Source organism: Haplochromis burtoni, unplaced genomic scaffold, assembly GCF_018398535.1.
Source record: "Haplochromis burtoni strain Fernald_Lab_line unplaced genomic scaffold, NCSU_Asbu1 Contig_178, whole genome shotgun sequence".
Lineage (NCBI taxonomy): Eukaryota > Metazoa > Chordata > Actinopteri > Cichliformes > Cichlidae > Haplochromis > Haplochromis burtoni.
The window spans coordinates 341,559-361,558 of record NW_024582539.1 but is presented as its reverse complement, the minus strand read 5'-3'; the positions used below and the strand labels follow the sequence as shown (position 1 = coordinate 361,558).

Here is a 20,000-nt window from a genome sequence, read left to right as displayed (position 1 = left end):
GGCTTTGGGAAAAATGCTGAGTATGAGCACTTCCCATCCAACCTGACTGAGCTTGAACACATCCATCAAAAAAAATAGTTGTGAATGTCATTATATATGTAGAATAATGGAAGGAAAAGTATATCAGTCGACTGAGTGGTAACTGCATACTGAAACAAGAAACAGAAAAGGCTGAAAAATTCACACAACCACAGATAATTTTCAAAGGAATGACTTCAAACAGATGCAATTCAAAGATGTAACCAGTGAGAGGGAGGAGAATAGTAATGAATGAATGAGTGGGGAAAAAACATAAAAGAATCAAAGAGTGGAAGGATCCTGCTCCTGTTACTCCAAACCCATCTAAATGATCTACAATGAGGGACATGACAGTCTGTTAAAAACAGGTCTAAACAATTGGTAACACCGTGAACCTCAGACGACTCCTTCCCTGGGCCCGTCTCTCTGTTCAGAGAGATCTGAACAGAGGCCAGTGCTTTTAATATTCAACCCTCTGTTTTCATGCTTGGTTGCTGGGACTTCAAACAGCACTCTTTTCTGATACAACCCAACAACCTCCATTTGCTGGTGAGCTCAACCTTTTGTTCCGTTTAACCACCGGACACTTTCTCTTGGCTCGATCCTTTTAACATAATTGAATAGTTAATGACTTTGCTCAGCGCTCCACTTCCCACAGCTCCCAAAACATCTTTTGTGCATAATGTGACACTGCAGAAAGCTTTCAGGATTCATCAAAAGTCACACTGTGTTGGGGCATTCAGCAGTAATCTGACACTTTGTGTTGGTTTTTGATTCTGCTCAGTGCCCAGCTGAGGCGCTAACCTGATTGCCGTCCTTATGATATTTGTGTGGGCAACAAGAAAAATGTTTGTTTTAGATTACATAAATGTAGGTTTAGTTTAGCAACAGGCAATGCAACTGTGCCACTAATCTTGTGGTTTGGATCTTTGGTAGGTTTCAGTAGTTCCTCTAGCAATTCAGTTCAATTTTCTAAAAGTAATGCCAAGTCACAACAACAGCGATCTCAAGGTGTTTTATATTGTAAGGTAAAGACCCTAAAACAATACAGACAAAACCTTTACAATCAGACAACATCCTGCGAGCAAGCACTTGGCAACAGTGGGAAAGAAACCTCCAAAAGAACTAGGCTCAGGGGGAAGAAGTTACTACTATAACTACTGCCACACACCCAAAAACAAAATAAATAGAACAATATCAAGACTTCTTTATGAAGTTTATGTGTACGTTTAGTAAAGAAGATCTGTAGTCGCACATCTGTCTGCTTACCAGGTGTTTGGTGGCTAATCTAAGCTTTACATCACTTCTAATTCCTTGCGTGGTCAAGCTCATTGTGACATCACTGGTCTAGTCCAATCGTCTTCAGGCCAGTCAGCCTGGTGTAATGGTGCAGAGGATATCTTCTTACTTACTTTCTTACTGACAATTGAGCACGGTATAGACACCACAGCCTATCTGAGTACTGTTGCTGTGACCGTAACTTTATGACAGTGTACCCATCTTCTGATGGCTTCTTCCAGCAGGATAACGCACCATATCACAAATCTCAAACTGATTTCTTGAACCTTTCCAGGTTCAAGACACCGTTCTGGTTTCAGAATCTTTCCAGCATCTAGCTGAATCTATACCATGAAAAATTAAGTCAGTATTTAAAAACAGTAAAGTCCATTGTGTGTAAATCTACCTCTCCTGCCCTTGAAAAGCCACACTAGTGGATACATTTATCTACTTTGTACCTGTATGGGTAGAAATGGACTTTTAATACCCTTATTTATAATAGCCATGTGTGTGGGGATCGTGAAACGGAAATGCCAAACTGATTAAGCACACTAAAACTTTAAAATGGCAAATAGAACTTTTGTTGGTTTTTCTAGTCCAAAGACAAAATGACAGAAAACAAAATGACAGATGAGACTGTAATTTATTTTCAGAAGTTTCAGTGGGTGGGCAGATGTTTCCTCGGAGTGTGCAGCCACACCCCAGCTCATGCTTAAGCACACCTCTGCTCCCTGCTATAAAGTTTCAGTCGGTTAGAAAGTGCTGGCAGTGTTTTGACTGTTGTGGTCTTTGTTCCAAACAAATAATCTCATTTCAGTCAAGGTTGCGTGATTATAAGCACAGAATTTGTGGTTGTTTAAAATTTCTGGCTTGTTTTTACTACTAGCACATGCTCTGCCTCAGGTAACATTAAGCGAGTAAGCGATGGTCTGTGTAGATGTGTGTTTTTCTAAAGTAGGCGGGAAGAGAAATAGACTACTGTGTAAAAACAGACATCTGTACACTGCTATTATGTTGTTTTCATCAGACTGGACAGAGTCAGTATAAAATGTATCTTTGATAGGACCTGGGACTTTGGACTAACTCCACCACACACTAAACTTCAGCTGTCTGTTTACTGCATCATGACTTATCATGTGTGCTTGATTGTATGTAAGTTTCATATGTATTTATTCACGTTTTAAATTACAGTAAGAGTGTTATTATAATTGTGTACTGATTTATTTGGCTTAATCATTTGGAGTTATTGGATTAATGAGATAAATCGGCAATATAGGCTAAAGTCCCTATAACTTCAAAGAAAGCGTAAGTGAATGCTGAAAAAAGTCTGCTTTCTCATCCACTTGTTGCTGCTTCTCTTTCCATGTAAATAAATGCCAGATAGAAGGTATTCGCTTTGTAATATTCGGCGGTTCCCATAGGGGGCGCCAACGGCACCAACTCGCAGCCCGACTGCAAGACATGTGGCTGGGACTTTCGGAAAGCTACACTCGCTCTTTAGTCCAAAACAATTCCCAGATTGTGTGACTGGTCAGCATTCCCTAGCAGGAGTTTGCACGCTAAAAAGCCGTTCACTAGGCGCAAACCAGCCGCAGCTGCGCTCAAACGGTGAGTAACGACACCTGACGTTAGCTAAGCGGAGCTAGCTGCTAGGAGGCTAAAAGCAACGTAAGCAGGTGCTGTTGTTCAAAGCCGCTAGTTAGCTCTCAGCTAAACTCGCTAGCTAACTTGTGACCTTCAGTACAATCATCGTGGCTGATATTAAACGGTAGTTAGCCTTATTTACTACCGTGCTAACAGTCTGTTAGCTCCAAATGTAGCTGTGTTTTTAGCTAGCAGTAGCTCGCTAGCTAACCAACAACAACCGTGTTGTGGCCGTCGTGTTGGGACTGGTTGAACAAGTTGGAGCTAATTTTGTGTCTCCAGCAGCCAGGCCGTACTGGCAAAAACACGCAACAAGCTTCTCAAATACCCCACCTTTTACTGATGCAGTACGACTTTTAAACTAAGTTAGCATTTACATTTAAAAGACTGACTTTCAAGCTGCCTTCGGGCTTCGCAGTTAACCGGTGTTCCGAGTGGAAACACTTGAAATGGCCTGTGTTGACTTCGTTTGTTTGACTTGTTCAGTAATGCGGCTGTGTTCTTAGTCCGTTGCAGGGGCTTCAGCTAAACAAATTAGAAGTGTTCATATTTGGAGGATAGGAATTTCCAGACTGATTCGGGGTCAGTTAAGGGAGACTCTCAGAAGTGTGGTGGCCTGGCGGAGTTGGGTTTGTTCACAGTGACTCAGGCTGTTAGTTACACTCAAGTGTGCGTTCAGGCTACAAACATTCCTTCAACTGATAGACGCTATAACATGGACTTGGTCAAAAATCTTGTCTGTACCTGTTTGTATTGGTTTTAGGCAACTGTTACCCAACCAAGCGTGCCGGAATAAATCAAATCTAAACCATTTCACTTTCATTTCTTGGTCTGAGTGCAACACAATCTATAGTGGTGATTGTAACTAACAGTAGTAGGTTTGTAATAGTAAAGTAGTGAAGAATTCCCTCATCAATTCCAAAAATACATCTACCACGCCAAGATATCAGACCAAATGAGCGCAACACAGACGAATATTATGGAGTAATTTAAAAAAAAGAGGGGGGGGGATTCCTTGTTGCTGTTGTCTGTGGGGCCTTTAATGAACCTTTCACTCTCTCTCCCCTGTTGTGGCAAAAAAGTGTCGGTATTTGCGCCCCCCCAAAAAAAGAAAAAGAAAGATTGCTTGTATTCAGACAGTTGTCACTGACTTGTTGTCCTATAATTTGTCAAACCCTATGTCATTAATGATACCAAGTCATTTTGAGCCACAAACAACATTCCTGTCACAAGGTAGAAGCTGCAGTTATTTTTTTTGAAAGTGGGTTTTATAAATCCTTCATTCACCTAAACAGTCTTATTTACATTAAAAAAAGTATTTTATAAGGGTGATCTGACCAAGAGGGCAGCAGAAATTGCAACAAATATAACATAATATTGGTATAAACATATTTTAAGTGATATATTATCCCTCCATGAACCCTGATGACTACAGTCTTTTTTACTAATATAAGAAAAGACATTACACATAAAAACAGAAATCACTTTTTGGCACAAGGCCTTTCTCACTAGCAATGAAACTTACGAGAAATACAAATCTGTACCGTGTCACAACTGATAAAACACATTTAGCTTTTGACAGTCCCACTGATATGTTGTTATTGCATTTTTGGGTATCATATTGTTATTGACTGAGGTTTGATTGGTTAGTTCTTACAACACTTATTAGAATTTCTGATTTTACATTGTTAGATTATTGCTTTAATACACATCTTATTTAAAAATAGATGTGAATTGCAAAAGTAGTTTGCAATTCTACTACTGAACTACTGCTGTAAGTTCTATTACAGCAGTAGAGGGGTGTATTATCTGTGATTAGGTCATATTGCACAGTGGCTATTTTTCTTCTGATAAATTATTTATTCAGGGATTTCAGCGAAAGTATTGTATTCTCTGTTTAGGAATTATTTTAGTGACTGACAAGCAGTTTCATTGGCATGTGAGGCTTATCGCTTTGTTATTTCAAAAGAAATAAAGGAGATAAAATCTGGGGTAGATTGTGGCCCCAATAAAGTGCAAAATAACTTCATAATCTGTAGCCAAGTCGAGAGCAGCCGAGAAACGGGGTCACTACTGTTTATTGATGGTGTGACTTGCTGATAGAAGTGGCAGGAGGAGTTGGGAGTGTACAGAGCTGTACGCTCTGCTCAGATTGCGTCAAATGCTGTAAAACTGATGAGGCAGTGCTTCACAGTGCAAATGGATAATGACCCAAAGCATACTGCAAAAGCAACCCAAGAGTTTGTCAAGACAAAGAAATGGGATATTCTTCAATTTCATTTAATCACCTTAACGCAACAGTTACTGATGACAAAATTGAAGGCAGAGAGACCCACAAACACACAGCAGCTGAAGGTGGCTACAGTAAAAGCCTGACAGAATATCTGGGAAGTATTAGGACTATGTATAAAAATGGTTGTAATTCCTGAACAGTTAATCCAGTACTTCTGCTAAACCCCTTGAACTCAAGCTGAAAGTCAGCACTTCAGTCACGTCTTGATTGTATTGTTAAGACTTTAGCAACTTTACTTCTCCTACTTTACTGCTTCCAATCCAGTACTCTAACTGTACTCTTAAAAACTACTTGTGCTATTATTTGAGAGAATCAACTCTCTCAAACTCAAAGTTTTAATCAATAAGACAGTCAAACACGTTTTGAACGTCTCAGTAAAAAAACAACAACTCAAAAGTTCACAGAAAGTGTCACCATTCACTGAGTCTCTACAGTTATTAGTGGGATGCATTTAACTTCCACTCCTTATAAATACACCTTGGCTTTGGGATCTGCTCATACAAAGTACGGATCCCTCCGTGTTAGATCAACAAACTTTTTTCTTTACTGAGAGGAATAGACGGTGAATCATTCTTTAATCTGCAAGGCAACATCTGCCTCCGCAGGCATGTTTCATTCTGGACTGCTTTATGCTTTATACTTATGCTTAGCATTAAGATTCCTTATTCCCTTATGCTGTTTTTTTATGGTCATGCTTGATTCTCCTTTTTCTGCCGTCTGTTTTGATTAAATATTAAAGGTACAGCCCTTAAATGGTTCCAGTATTTTTTGTCAGATAGGAGTTTCTCTGGCCAGGCTGCGTTTATTTGTGTTTTAGTGTTTATTGATTGCTGATTTAGCGATTTAGCACACCTGCTCATGCACGAAGAGTTGAGCTGATACATGAGAAGCAATGATGATGTTAACTGAATTGAATCCAGCTAAGTCAAAGCTTTGTGTTAAGTGGTAAACCTGTGATAATATGATGAGAGAGTGAGAGGGAAAGAGCCATTGACCGAGCTTTTCAGTCTTGTTAACTCTCTTGAACACAGTGTTCATTCACAAATTTGCTGTGAAGACACAAAGAAATGTTTTTGTTGTGTGATAACATGCAAACTCTGCATGCAAACATTTGGAGGCACCGTTCTCAGACACGGATCGATGCAGAGCCGTGAAAGATGCCAACCTCAAATGAGCCACTGAAAATCGTGGTTGTTGTTGGTTCTTGTCAGTCTCATTATAAAGCGCGTTGCTTTGTGTGTGGGACTGGAACGCTTTTAGTCCTTGTTTTTTTTTTTTTTTTTTTTTTTTTTTTTTTCCCTCCTCTGTAAAATAGGACAGTGTTAAAGCATTCTCTCTCTCTCTCTCTCTCTCTCTCTCTCTCAGTCCTGGAACCAGCTAATGGGCCCTAAAAATATATACAGAACTTTGCAAAAATATGATGGCAGCTCAGGTTGAAACTTGTCATAAAGATTTCTACTTTAGTGTTGCTTATTCTGCAGAATATGTGTTGTGTGAAAGTGGCAGTTTGATGACTCGCTGTATTTCCACTAAGCTGATGTTGCATTGACAGATTTTGTTTTTGTGTAAGACTGAATAAATGTGGATTTAAAAGTGAATGTACCTCTTCCAGAAAGGACGGTATCCTTTAATTGTATTGCGCAAATTCATGTGCAGGATGTTGATCCAGCATAATGTAATCATCCTAAAACGTAAATATACCTGCATGTCTCTATTCTACAGCATGAACCAGGTTTGATGTGCACAGTTGATTCCCAGAGAAAACTGAGCTTGGACATCATTGCTTATTTCTAAAATAAGAAAGAGGTTTACCTCAATCTTGTCTTATATTGTTTAGAGCCAGGTGGGAGTTTTCCTCTGCAGTTCATTTGTATTTTTCACTATTTATTTGTCAAAATTCAAGGGACCTGCTAGTAGGAAGTGTCTGACAGGTTTGTTCAGAGGATTTGATAAAAATGCAAATCTTTAACAAAGACGCTTCATAGTAAACTGATAACTAAGGCTGTTTATCTACCATTAACCTTCTGAGTGGGAAAAAAAGAGATTGTTTTGTTACATGTTACATTCAGTATCTTGCAGTATCTAACCTGATGATGTCATAAGCTGTGCCTCTTTCTTTCCTATCAGCAACTCTTCATTTCTGTCACCTTCCCTCTGTTGTAGTGGGGATCACGACAGCCAGGGGCCGGACATGATTGGAGCTGGAAGCGGTGAGAAATTCTAACCTTCGTTTAGCTGCATGTTGCATAAACATAGCAGACTCTATTTTTTTAAGACTGATTGGTGTAAGTAAATATTTTTCATACTTGTGTGTATCCTCTGCGGCGTATACAGGCGGCCAGGGCCCGCCTGATGGGGCAGACGGCGAGGAGGCGGAGAGGTGTCCTATCTGCCTGGGCGTCCTGGCTGGAGGCGAACTCGCCATGCCTGATAGCTGCTGCCATGTCTTCTGCCTCAGATGCCTCCTCACATGGGCAGAGGTGACACTCAGATAACGCTAATATAGTAGTGGCACTAAGTGGAAGTGATTTTAGGTCATGTCATGTGTAGTGAACAATTACATATCTGGTCTGTCTGTGAATTAATCACTATATTCTGTCTTAGATCCAGAATGATATTTTAATGAGTATTAGTGCATTGACAACAAAGGTGACTTGGGATGTGAGAAAGCAACCAATGCCATCAAAGCCCGGTTTGATGTGCTAAAACTGGCTTTCTGTTTGTTAATGTTGGCTAACGTTACCTGCTAGCAAAGACACATATCAGTGTAACAGCTAGCTGGCTAACCGTAGTTTACTTCCTCACTAAAGTTGTTGCAGACAAGATGTTACCTGAAGCTCCTTATAACAAGTTTTTATTGTGCTGGGTGTTTGTTGACATTAGTGATTAGTGGATTTTTGAGCTACATTTAGCTAGTGTTGCTCACCTTTGACACTGGGCCCCGGTCCACATGCTGTTGGAGGAAACCAGGGAAGTTGGGGAAGGTCTGATGATTTTAGTTATGTTTATTCTCTTTAAACTTGGCAGTAAAAAGCCTTGAGTACAGAGGGAAAAGTTCAAAGGTGTTAGCAATGATATTCTTGTGCCAGTACTCATGCCAAAAATAGCATCTAGTGATTTCCCTCATGTCAGACTGGAAAAGCCCGTAAGCCTTTAAGCATTCATGCCTTTCATTCGTATTAGTGTACTAATGATGTTTTGTTTGCTTTAATTTGAAGCTGCAGATGGCTCCTTCCTGCCCCGTGGATAGAAGACCTTTCAGTCATGTTTACAGATGGGACAGGATTCTCGGCTGTGTGCAGGTCAATGTGCTGTTTTCTCTGTTTACTGCTGTTGTTTTAAGCTTTGTTGAAATTTCCTGTGCTGTAAAGCTGAGACACCCGCTGCCTCCTGTTAACGAGAAATACGGAGCGTTATTTTCCCGTGATGTCAGTTTATTTGAAGTGTATTTAAGAAGAATTTTAACAGCTGAAAAAAAAATTTGGTTGAAGTGGTTTTGAGGTAGCCTGAGATTGACCTAGAAGGTAAAGCCAGCAGTCAAAATTAGTTTTGTTTCCAAGTCACATGTAGGCCAGCTGTCAAGCCACCACACTGCCTCACATGACTTTTGTCTTTATATGTACTTAAAAAATAAATAAATAAATATGCTTCTATCCTCAAAGGTCCCTGTGAGGAAGCGACTGTCTCAAAGCGATGCTGAGAACTGCTGCTGTAGAAACCCTGAACAAAAAGTCTGTCTCAAGTGAGTGTTAGACTGTTTCTTTCTTAACATTACTGGGTCGCCTCTTAGGCCGGCCCTTGTCATTTGACTGTGAGTGCAACCAAGAACTGATAAAATGGTTATCTTTTCAGAAGCAAGCCCACAAGAAGGTTGAGACGGCAAAAGGTAGAGAGGACGGCAGGCGCTAAAACAAAAGGACTTGTGAGGAAATGTATGTTAGAGCGCTTCTGCCCCAGAAATGTGGCTAGCCTTTTCTCGCATTGTGTCAGCAATCTCACGTCTTTAAATGTGTTTATAGGTAACGATGAGGATCCCTCCTCACTGAGCAGAAAAAAGGTAACTGCTTTGTTTTTTTGTTTTTTTTTATCTGTCCCACACACACGTTTCACTGTTAGGTTTGATGTCACTGATTCTTTGCATTTCTCTCTTCAGGTGAGAGGAACAGACTGCTGTACGTGGTCACCTCCTCCCTGTGTTTCATTAGTTACGTCAGCACAGGACGTGTAAGTGACACTGATTTAATGAAATAATATGTTAGTAGTTTTTTTTATAGTTTGTGCTCTTTGTCAGGATTTTTCTTTTAAAGTGCTTACAGCGATCATGTTTAAAGTGTGCTCAGTCGATCAGTTGGAGAAGTCAAAAAATTGGGTTGAATTCTAAACGTAGTAGGTGGATCTTTAAAAAGTTTTATGGTATTAAACACATTAACATTAAAAGTTATTAGTGGAGTCACTGCACAAAACTCCAGCACACAGTGCCTCTTTGACATATTGCATGCATTAACGTCTTGCTGTTTTAGAAACAGGCCAGACTATGGTAAATGGTAAATGGCCTGCATTTGTATAGCGCTTTTCTAGTCCCTAAGGACCCCAAAGCGCTTCACACTACATTCAGTCATTCACCCATTCACACACACATTCACACACTGGTGATGGCAGCTACATTGTAGCCACAGCTGCCCTGGGGCGCACTGACAGAGGCGAGGCTGCCGGACACTGGCGCCACCGGGCCCTCTGACCACCACCAGTAGGCAAACACCGGGTTAGGAAACAACTTGGGCAAGACTATGTTTCACATTCAATGTCAGTAAGGCTTTATTGATAGGACAGCTCTGAATCATGGTTAACTTCATTCACGTGCAGTGATGAATTATTGTGCTAACTGTGCACTATTAACATGTCACCTAAACAACCAAAGGTTGACTTTTTATGTGTAAGCAGGATTAACTGTAAGAGTAGACTGATACATTGTAGCTTAACAGTTTTAGCTCATGTCTTTAAAAATAGAAAAAAGAAAAAACTTACAAAGTTCTCGATGCTGGCAGAGGGTCTCCTGAGGCTGCAGTGTATAGACAGAAACTCTGAAAACGATAAAGAAAACATCCTTACCAACTCCGTCAGTGGAACTGTTTTATTCCCGTGGTTTTCAACCCACTGGGGATAGAGCAACTGAAGGTGGAAACATCAGGGAAACTAAGATGAATAAACATTGATTTTGTAATGTGCTGACCTTCAGTTCACTCAAATTTGACTTCAGGCAGACATGCCAGAAAAAGTTGGTGTTTGGATATGGAAAGGTGCAAGTTTAATGACACTCCTGAAGAAAACCACAACTTGTGGTGGTTAAAACTGGTGCCTGAAAGCGTTTCTGAAACTCCGCACACTGTGTGTGGAAGATGTTTCGGTTCGGATATCGTTTGGAGCGGCAGTGGTTTTTTTTTCTTTTCTTTTCACACTGATAAACAAGTTGGAAAAATGTTGTAAATTTAACCACATACTTTAGCTTCTTGCTTTTATTTTTGAACTATCATCAGTGTATTACATGAAAATTAGACAGATGTTTTTACATTTGTGTTTCCATGGTGATCTTGGTCATCACTGCATCATAAAGTGGTATTGAGGAGCACTTAAAAAGTAACTTGTAAAATTAGCTGTAAGTATAGACCTTTTTATAGATATAAAGTCTGCTTCTTCTAAGAATAGGTAACATCAAATAACTGACAGATTACAGTTTAGACCTATTTTAACTGTAGAAACCAAAAAATATCTCATGTTCAGAAGCAGGACGGCAGGGCAGATGGGTAAATCTACTTCTGAACATGAGATATTTTGGGTACCTGGGAACCATTTATTTTGGACTATAACTTTACATTTGAAATTCAAATTAGTGCTGTGTAGAAAGCACTTTTGTAACTCTTACCCTGCTTTCACTGTCCTTCAGTGCAGATCCTGGGTGGCTGGCAGAAGATATACCATATGACACTGGACTCAAGCAGTGCAAGCCCCAGGTGCAGCACTGTCCCTGGCTCTCTCCTGCTGCTCCCATCCCTGCTAATGGCACCTCAAGGTAATAAAATTCCCACTGCTGTGACCGTTTTCACAAACTGACAACATCTTTCATTAGATCCTATCCACAGCCTCAGTTTGACACTCGTGGTTTAGTCTGTCAGTCAGGACTATAGAACAGCGCACACAAGGAATTGTCCTGAGTATAAAACACAGGAGCTTTAAAACTGCACACTGAAATGTTTCACTTGGTAAATTCTTGAAAAGTTTGTTTTGGTAACATTGATTGGGGTCCATTCAAACAGGACATTAGAATGAGTTCTTCTTTGGGTTTTTGGGATTTTAAAATTGTGGAAAAGTAGGAATGAAGAACGCACTGAGATAAAATCTGACCTCTAGCTGTTTGTTGGTTTTACAGGCAGAATTTTCATGGAACCAGTTGGAATCACAACACGTTTCCATTTGGATTTGGCTCATTTCCATTTACCTCCAGCTCACCGTTCACCCCGAGCAACTTTGGTGAGACACATTCGACACAGTTGACTTTTTTCCTATGATCATGGTGAACATGTCTCGTTTAGTTAGACTAGTACTTTGATAGCGTTCCATTCGTACACATGATACAGAGCTTTATTCTGTTCTGTTAAATGTTTATGCAAATACTGCCTACACTGTCACACAGTGATGGCAATATGGATTTCAGTTTTTTTGAACCACTGACTTTAGTGGATAACCTGCTCTGCCCCCACATTTAATGTTTGCTACAAAGTTTATACACTTTGTGTTAAAGGGGAGTTTTTCACTGTTGCCAAGTTCTTTCTCATTTTGATATTTTGATTTATTGATTAGCATTCAAATATCTCAGTGAATACAGAATAAAGATTACCACAAAGCAAGAAAGCACGAGACAAGGCTAATCGAAAGGTATTGGCTGAAGCATATGCTTATTACGCCAACCAGACAATCCTCATAGGGGATTGTCTGTTTGTTGGGGTTTTCTGTTTCATGTTGTATGGTCTCTAGGTGACTGTAGTGACTGTATGGATGGATGAAATGTAGAAGTGTGTGAATGTGTGTGTGAATTGGTGGATGACTGGATATGTAAAGCGCTTTGGGGTCCTTAGGGACTAGTAAAGCGCTATATAAATACAGGCCATTTACCAAGAACCATTAAAGTCTTGAACTAGATATCAATAAGAAGTAAAATCAAATGACTGTATTCAAACGGCAGCTGCTGTTCATAGGAAACACTGGACCAAAATAATAGTGAATCACAGGCTTCTATAACCAGTCTCTCTCCCGTGTAGTGTTTCAGGGTGTTGTCTGCGCCATCACGTGTCCCAAAGGAGGAGAGAAGAGAGGTGGCCGAGCTTCAACCTCCAAAGCCCCCACCAAAGAGACAGAGTCTCTACCGTCGAGACGATCAGGACGCAACAACAGCAAAACTCAAGAAGAGACTCCTGCATCTGACCCTTCAACACCTCCACAGTCCAGTTTGTCAGACTCCGACTCATCTGCTAGCCAGTCCACAAGGCCTGGCAAGGCTTCTCAGGTGCCGGCCAAGAGGAAAGGGAAACGAGTGACAAACCGAAAGGCTAGCGGCAAACGGAAAGCTACAACGAGAAAAAAAAGCTCTCCGGAGGTTGTTAACAGTCCAGCAGCTAGTGAGGAGGAAGCACAGGAGGACGCAGTGGAAGAGGCATGTGAGGAAGTGCAGGAGGAAGCACAGGTAGAGGCACAGGAAGCATCACAGGAGGAGGAAAATGACGCGAGTCAAAACAGGGAGGAGGTGGAGGAAGAAGAAGAGGAAGATAAAACTGAACAGGAGCAGGATGGAAGTCACTCAGAACAGCAGCAGTCTGACACTGAAGATGGTCTCAATGAGGAACAGGATGGTTTCAATTCCTCTGATGAGCAGCGAGCCGGAGGAGCTATGAATGATGTGGGACAGGAGAGTGAGGAAGCTCAGGAACAAAGTGATGAGCATGAGCAAGAAGAGAAAGCCGACGAAGGTGAGAGTGACGTCTCATGTCCCTCAGGATCAGCTGTTAGCAGCCCTGGTTTGTGCTCTGAAGGAGTCGAGAGCAAAAAAGAGAAGGAAGAGCAGGCCAGTCCAGTTTCCTCTGGAGAAAAGCATCCAGAGGAAAGGACTTCGCCATCCCCATCCCACTCCTCCACACAGAATGCTCTGGAAGATGTAGTGTCTCCACAGTGTGACGAGCAGGTGGAGCAGGATGATGAAATGGACATTTGTGCAGAGTCAGAAGATGCCAACAATGAAGAATCTTCAAAGAAAGTGAAGGCTGAATCATGTGGGAGTTTAGCACAACCTGGTTCTCCCTCTGCTCGAGAGGAAAATGTAGCTGACCAAGAAGCGAAAGTTTCAGAGGTCATTGAGGCAGAAATGCTGGCATCAATAGAGCATTCGGGAGTCGACAACTCTGTGGAAGGATCCAAGGATGACACAAGTGTTGTCCCCATGGACTGCAGTTCACCCACGAGCGAGCATGGGAACAGCCCCGTTTTGGAACCTCCGAGTGAGACTGCTTCCCCTGCTCCTGTAGAACCACCTCCTACAACTTCTGAAAGCCACGTCACCAAAGATGAAGGCGCCAAGGACAAAAGGGAGAGAGACAGGAGCCAAGAGAGGAAGAATGGCAAGCAGCGGAGATCTCGCTTCCACTCTCCAACTTCCACGTGGTCACCTAAGAGGGACTCAAAGAGAGAAACATGCAGGCGTTCACGTTCACGGTCTAGAGAACGTGACAGCAGCCCTTCCCCGAGGCGCTCTTCACGGGCTCGCAGCAGAGAAAGAGACAGGGACCGGGATGGAGACAGAGACTATTCTAGGAGAGATCGTAGTCGGGACAGAAGGAGGCGACGGTCCCGCTCAAGATCCCGGTCAAGGTCCCGGTCTAGATCTCGATCTAGAACAAGATCACACAGACGAGGGCCCAGCCCTGAATGGTCGACATCTAGAGAGCAGTCTCCTCAGAGGAAGGAGCGTAGAAGCTGGAGATCTGGAGCCGGTGGTGGGTCTGGCAGTGAAGGACGGAGGTATCACGGCAGCGCTGGCCACTTTGAAAATGGTGTTCCTGCAGAAAGTTCTCCTGATCGCCAGAGCTCAGACAATCCCGATTGGGTTACAGAAAAGATTCGAGGAGATGCTGATGGAAGGAACCGGGACTTCGGGTACAGCAGCAGCTCGCGCTGGGAAGACCATCGTGGAAGTGGTGGGAACAGAGGAGAACAACGAAGTCGAGGGGGCCCTGGAGGGTTTGAACGTGGCCGGGGCGGAGGACGTGGTGGTGGCAACCGCAACTTTTACAACCAACAGGAAGAAATGTCTGACAGCCGCTGGCAGTCGAGGAACAACTTCTCAGGTACAGGCAACAATTCAGGGAACGACGCATACAGCCGCTTCAATGAAAACCGAGGTGGCGGGCGCAGGAAAGAGCCTGAGCCAGGCGAGCCTATGGTTGACCGCTCAGGCTGGTCCTCTGCATCCAGCTGGGCTGTCAGGAGGACACTGCCTGCAGATGTTCAAGACTATTACTCAAAAAGGGAGAGAGGCCCGGGCACGTGGAGCCGGCAGGAGGAAGAGCAGCAGCCACCAGCTGCAGCAGGTGAGACCTCTTTATTTTGTCGATACACCTCCAAAAAATCAGGCATCACTGTGTTGTCTGCACTGCAGAGTTGAAAAGTAAAGAAGCATGTTATACATTATGGTGGTATGTGTTGAATATTCTCTTTGAGCCAACGAGAAGAAGATAATTTTAGTTCATGTGTGAGGAGAGAACAACTAGAAATTACCCCCAGGTATCTGCACTCTATTTGATTTAGGGGAAACTGTGATTTCTTTGAAGTTAATTTATTCCTTTGAAAGTCTCACAGCATCTATTTTTGATATAAGGCGGCTCTTTTCATTCTGCCTTCTGCGAATCCTGTCCTGCACTTTTTTATATAAACCTACGTGAATAAGCACAGACAGAGTTTTATTTAGCCTCTCACATTCACTGTCCCCTCACATTTTTTCATTATTATTTGTGGTCCTTGTTCTCCAGATCCTCCAAAAAGCGATCCTCCTCTCCAGGCAGTCCCCGGTAATGCTCCGGTGCCTCTGATGAACGTGATTCCACCTCATCCTCCGCAGCTTAATGTTATTCATCACTACCCCATGCAGGCCCCACGAGGAGCCCTGCCGGTCAGCTTGCAGCCTGCAGCACCCTATGCCATGCCTCCTCAGGTCCCCATGCATCTCCACCCTGCTGTGCCGCTGCTGCAGGTGCCCGCTGTGGGTGCTCAGGGCCTCCCACCTCCTCCACCACCACCTCCACCAATGCAGCAAGGCAGCCAGACGGCAGCGGTTCAGCCAGACGGCCACGCTGCACAGGTATGGTAGTCTTGGCAGGATTAGTTTCCAATTCCTGAATGTCTAATGTTTTTATTTATTTATTTTATAAATGGGCACAATAACTGTCTCCAAGCAGTTCTTCCCATAATTCTCTCTGTGATTTTTCCATTTTGCATTAGATGGCCAATACCAAGGTGAGTTTTGTGAAACCAGCATTGCTTCCAACCCCAACCAAAGCTGGGGTTGTAGCAGTGACACAAGGCCAGCCGGCACCAAGCCAGGCGCTGCCATCCTCTACAACTCAGCCCGGCCAGCATAACAAGGCCCAGGCTGACAGCTCCAAAAAAGAAAAGGTAACTGATCTGTCACTCCATCAAAGGTCATTCAGTAAAGTTTTTTTCTTCTCTGCCCTTTTCTGTTTGTTGTCTTTTGGATAATCCAAGTTCCTCTTACTGTTGCAGAAACAACAGATCCAAGAGAAAGCTATAAATGAAGTGAAGACAGCCATCAAACCATTTTACCAAAAGAAGGAGATTACAAAGGAGGAGTACAAGGAGATTGTGCGCAAGGCAGTAGAGAAGGTAAACCCTCAGATTTCTTTTACTGTCATCTGCATTTTTAATGCAATCAGAGCCCAATACACGGCCTTTAAATTATATTGAATACAGACACCTAGCTGTGTGGTAGCCAGGTGTAATTCACACAAACTCTGAGAGCAGCTAGCTTATTATTGTTCTCATTATTGAGTGTATTTGCCAACAGTTGCTGCTAACATTAGATATTTTTGGTTTTGTGAAGGCCAAATAAAAGCCCGCTGCTTTTTAAAACAACCACGTACAGACTGTTACATTTAGGGATCGGTATTTCCTGACTTTATGTGTTTGGCTTTTCTTCCACTTCAGGTGTGTCACAGCAAGAGTGGGGAGGTGAACTCTGGTAAGGTGGCCAACCTGGTGAAGGCCTACGTGGACAAATACAAGCATGCCCGCAAGAAATGAAACGTCGCCCTGCTGCTGAGGTGGCAAAAACCCTCAAAGACCCATTGAGCTGCTCAAGTGCAATTTCTTCTCCTTGGAATTTGGCCTCCGAGCTGAAAGATGATGGAGAGCCAGCTTTTTTTTTCCCCTTTTCTTTTCTTTTTTTGATATCTCTACCTTTTATTGAATGATGAAGATTTTTTTCTATAGATTTTCATATTTTGTCAGAAAAGAACAACCCAATCAGAAATTGTAATGCAAGAGCCCTTTATTTTGCATAGATCATGTGACTTGGGAACTACTGTAAAGAGCGCAGGCTAGTGTGGGGAGAGGGGGTGGGTGGGGTGGATGATGTTAAAGATGCACCACTCAGTGAAAGACATTTCCAGGGTGGCAGCTGGTACAACGAATTTCTCTGTTAGGGCATCCTGATCGCTTCTGAACTGAATATTGTCAGTGTCCTTTTTTAAATGTTAAATAATATTTCAGATGAGATCCTAGTTTATTGCCTTTATCAATCTGTGTGGCCCAGTGATGGGCTGGAATCTAATGAACGTGATTGTAATCAGGGCCCTGATTGGACCCAAACTGGGTTAACCAATCAGCAGTGAGTGTATAATGTGAGCTGTAGCTCCTGGGTGGGAGGGGGTAGTTTAGAAACTCCACCCCCTTGCTTGAATGTGTAATAAGTGTCTGAGTATACATGAACTGTGGAAGCTATCCAGAGAGTAGTTGAATAAATTAGCTGCCTCCTAACGTGCTTCTGTGTGTGTTGTCACAGGAGTTGCATGAAAGACTTCCTGTTAGAGCGCCGGGTCACTGTAAGATTTAATTGCAGGCTACACGGTGTGACATGAACCTAATAAACAATATCAAGGTAGATATATGCAGAGTGACCAACAGCGTTGGTGCGTTCATGGTCGTTGGAGAACAGCGTGACATGAAGAGAAATGCTCTTTTTCTTAGGTTTCTTTTATGGTACTTTGCAAAAGTCTAGAGCCAACAATGTATTGAAACGTGTAGACATACATGGATACATACTGGGTCTAAACAAAAAAGCTGACTGTGAGTCTGACTGTTCCAGTGTCTTTTTCTGTCTTTGCTTTTACTGTATTAGCAGTGTGTTTGGGATCATCATCATGATGGAACAGGAACATCACCAACACCACTGGCTGACAAGCACCCCAAAACCAAAGCCTCCCCCGTGTTTTACACGTGGTTGTAGACACTCACTGTTTTATCCTGTCTGCGCTTAGTGACAATAATTTAAAGCAGGAATGTGGAATTAACATCTCAATAAGACCTGATTTTCAGTCCAGCTCTTGAGTAATTTGGCATACCCTCAGTCTTTTCTCCGTTTCCCTTCCCTGTTTCTAATGAGGTGTAAGTGAACAGTAGACGGATGGATTTTTCTTTTAAAGACATGACTTTCAGAATACTGTTCCTCTGCTGTAGATCAGTTTTTAGGCTTTCCTTAAGTCTTCTTTGGCTGCTTTTGTTTGTCAAATTTCCTCAAATTTGTAGAAGGACACACTAAACGTCTGTGTGTCCTTATATCGACTGGGATTTGCCAATTTTTCAGCTACTAGCGATACTATTTTTCCTGGGGTTTTTTTGTTTGTTTTGTTTTGGGGGTTTTTTGGGCTGTCAAATGGTTTCATCTTTTCAGCTTTATAGATACACTAAAGAAATTTGGGGAAAATGTCTTTTTGCAACAGGCTGCAAGTATCTAAGTGCTTAAAGAAGTTAAAATGGGTTCTTTGCCAAGTTGTCTGTTACTCTGTAGACACAACACTGGTTCGTCCCTTGAGTTATGCTTGAATAATTCATAAGTCGGTGTTAAAGCATTCCTCTGAAAATGGTCAGGCACAAGGACTGGACTGACCTCTGCAGTGCTGTTGCTAATGACTGCTTTTAACAAAATTACAATGCAGTCTGGCTCTTTGGAAACAGGATTCTTGCAAAGTACTGTAAAACAGTCACATATTAGATTAGATAAAACTTTATTAATCCCTCGGGTGGGTTCCTCCGGGAAATTTGGTTTCCAATAGCACAGCACCGACAGAAGTTACAGAATGTGAGCAGAAATGTACCATATATACACACACAATACAGAGACGTATATAAATACAGAGTATACAAAAGGGATAAATAGGAATAAGAATACAAGGGAATTGCACATTTCACAGTATTGTGAGTCTATTGCACCGTTGGATATTAACAAAAAGTATTGCACAGTGAAAAGGCACTACAGCTTAGTTCCCTCCTCCTTTGTCCTCCTGTTTCCCCTCCCTCTCCCCTCCAGAGAGGAGTTAAACAGTTTGATGGCGTGTGGGACAAAGGAGTTTTTAAGTCTGTTGGTTCTTGTCTTTGGGAGAAGCAACCTGTCACTGAACAGACTCCTCTGGTTGTTTATGGCCGTGTGCAGAGGATTCCCAGCATTGTCCATAATGTCCAACAGTTTCTTTTGTCCTTTTCTCTGCCACTATCACCAGAGTGTCCAGCTTCATGCTGACCACAGAGCCAGCCTGGATGAGTCCTTCTTTGCTGTGCTGCTCACCCAGCACACCACAGCATAGAACAGTACTCCAGCAACCACAGACTGGTAAAACATCCTCAGGAGCTTCCTGCAGATGTTGAAGGACCTCCGCCTCCTGAGGAAGTACAGTCTGCTTTGGCCTTTTTTATACAAGTGCTCTGTGTTGCATGACCAGTCCATCTTGTTGTCCACCCCCAGCCCGAGGTACTTGTATGCGTTGACCACCTCCTCTCTCTCTGTCTGAACTGGCAGTGGACCTGATCTGGACCTCCCGAAGTCCACAACCAGTTCCTTGGTCTTTGAGGTGTAGAGTTGGAGGTGGTTTATGTGAAGAACTCCACATTACCGTCGCGTTAAACCCACTATTCTTTCACATTAGTGTTCATGTTTTAGATTAAACATCCCAGTTTGCACGATTATGACACATTTTTGTTTCCCATCCAGACATAAACATGTTGAAGATGCACCTCTTTCACTTAGACATACAAACAAATTGAGTCTTAACTCTGCTATCATCCAATTCATGTGTTAGGTACAGTGACCATTTTTGACTAATTTTACAGAGTTCCTTCCCCTGGTACAGACTGGCTCAATAACAAACAGACTCATATTAAAGTCGACTTGTCCCCAAAAAGAACAAGAAGAAAGCATGTGGAGGACAAGGACCAGCCTGAGATAAGAGTCCTGCTGATGACAGGGCATCTGTTCATTGAAAGATGTTTGTTTTTACATCATTTGTGTACCTAAAATTGTTACGAATTCACAAATTCAGGTAAGAAAATAATCATGAAATCTGCATTTGTGGGTGAGCTTCCGTGAACTCTGAGCCCATGTTTGAAGGAGGGAGGAGTATCTACAACTATGAGCTACAACTCTGGTCTCCCCCCCCCC

General features: G+C 42.4%; 1 protein-coding gene across 3 annotated transcripts; it reads left to right on the top strand.

The window, feature by feature from the left end:
• Positions 1-2,704: 2,704 nt before the first annotated feature.
• scaf11 (SR-related CTD-associated factor 11) lies at positions 2,705-17,326 on the top strand. Of its 3 annotated transcripts, none has more exons than XM_005942900.3 (15): positions 2,705-2,904; positions 7,397-7,443; positions 7,568-7,713; positions 8,458-8,535; positions 8,896-8,975; positions 9,086-9,165; positions 9,253-9,290; positions 9,387-9,457; positions 11,175-11,300; positions 11,658-11,758; positions 12,547-14,865; positions 15,304-15,632; positions 15,773-15,946; positions 16,055-16,174; positions 16,496-17,326. In XM_005942900.3, the coding sequence occupies exons 2-15, from the start codon at positions 7,425-7,427 to the stop codon at positions 16,589-16,591; spliced, it is 3,777 nt and encodes a 1,258-aa protein (XP_005942962.1). In that variant the 5' UTR covers positions 2,705-2,904; positions 7,397-7,424; the 3' UTR covers positions 16,592-17,326. The 3 variants fall into 3 exon arrangements, with proteins under 3 accessions (XP_005942962.1, XP_005942961.1, XP_014195758.1); XM_005942899.3 differs by having other exon boundaries at positions 8,452-8,535; XM_014340272.2 differs by lacking the exons at positions 16,055-16,174; positions 16,496-17,326 and having other exon boundaries at positions 8,452-8,535; positions 15,304-15,342; positions 15,423-15,632.
• The last annotated feature ends 2,674 nt before the right edge of the window (positions 17,327-20,000 follow it).

What these genes read in the sequence shown, in the direction of transcription:
- scaf11 (XM_005942899.3), top strand. An exon ending in CCTCACTGAGCAGAAAAAAG is followed by an intron (nt 9,291 to 9,386) that starts GTAACTGCTTTG and finishes TTCTCTCTTCAG; the next exon opens with GTGAGAGGAACAGACTGCTG. An exon ending in ACAGCTCCAAAAAAGAAAAG is followed by an intron (nt 15,947 to 16,054) that starts GTAACTGATCTG and finishes TTACTGTTGCAG; the next exon opens with AAACAACAGATCCAAGAGAA.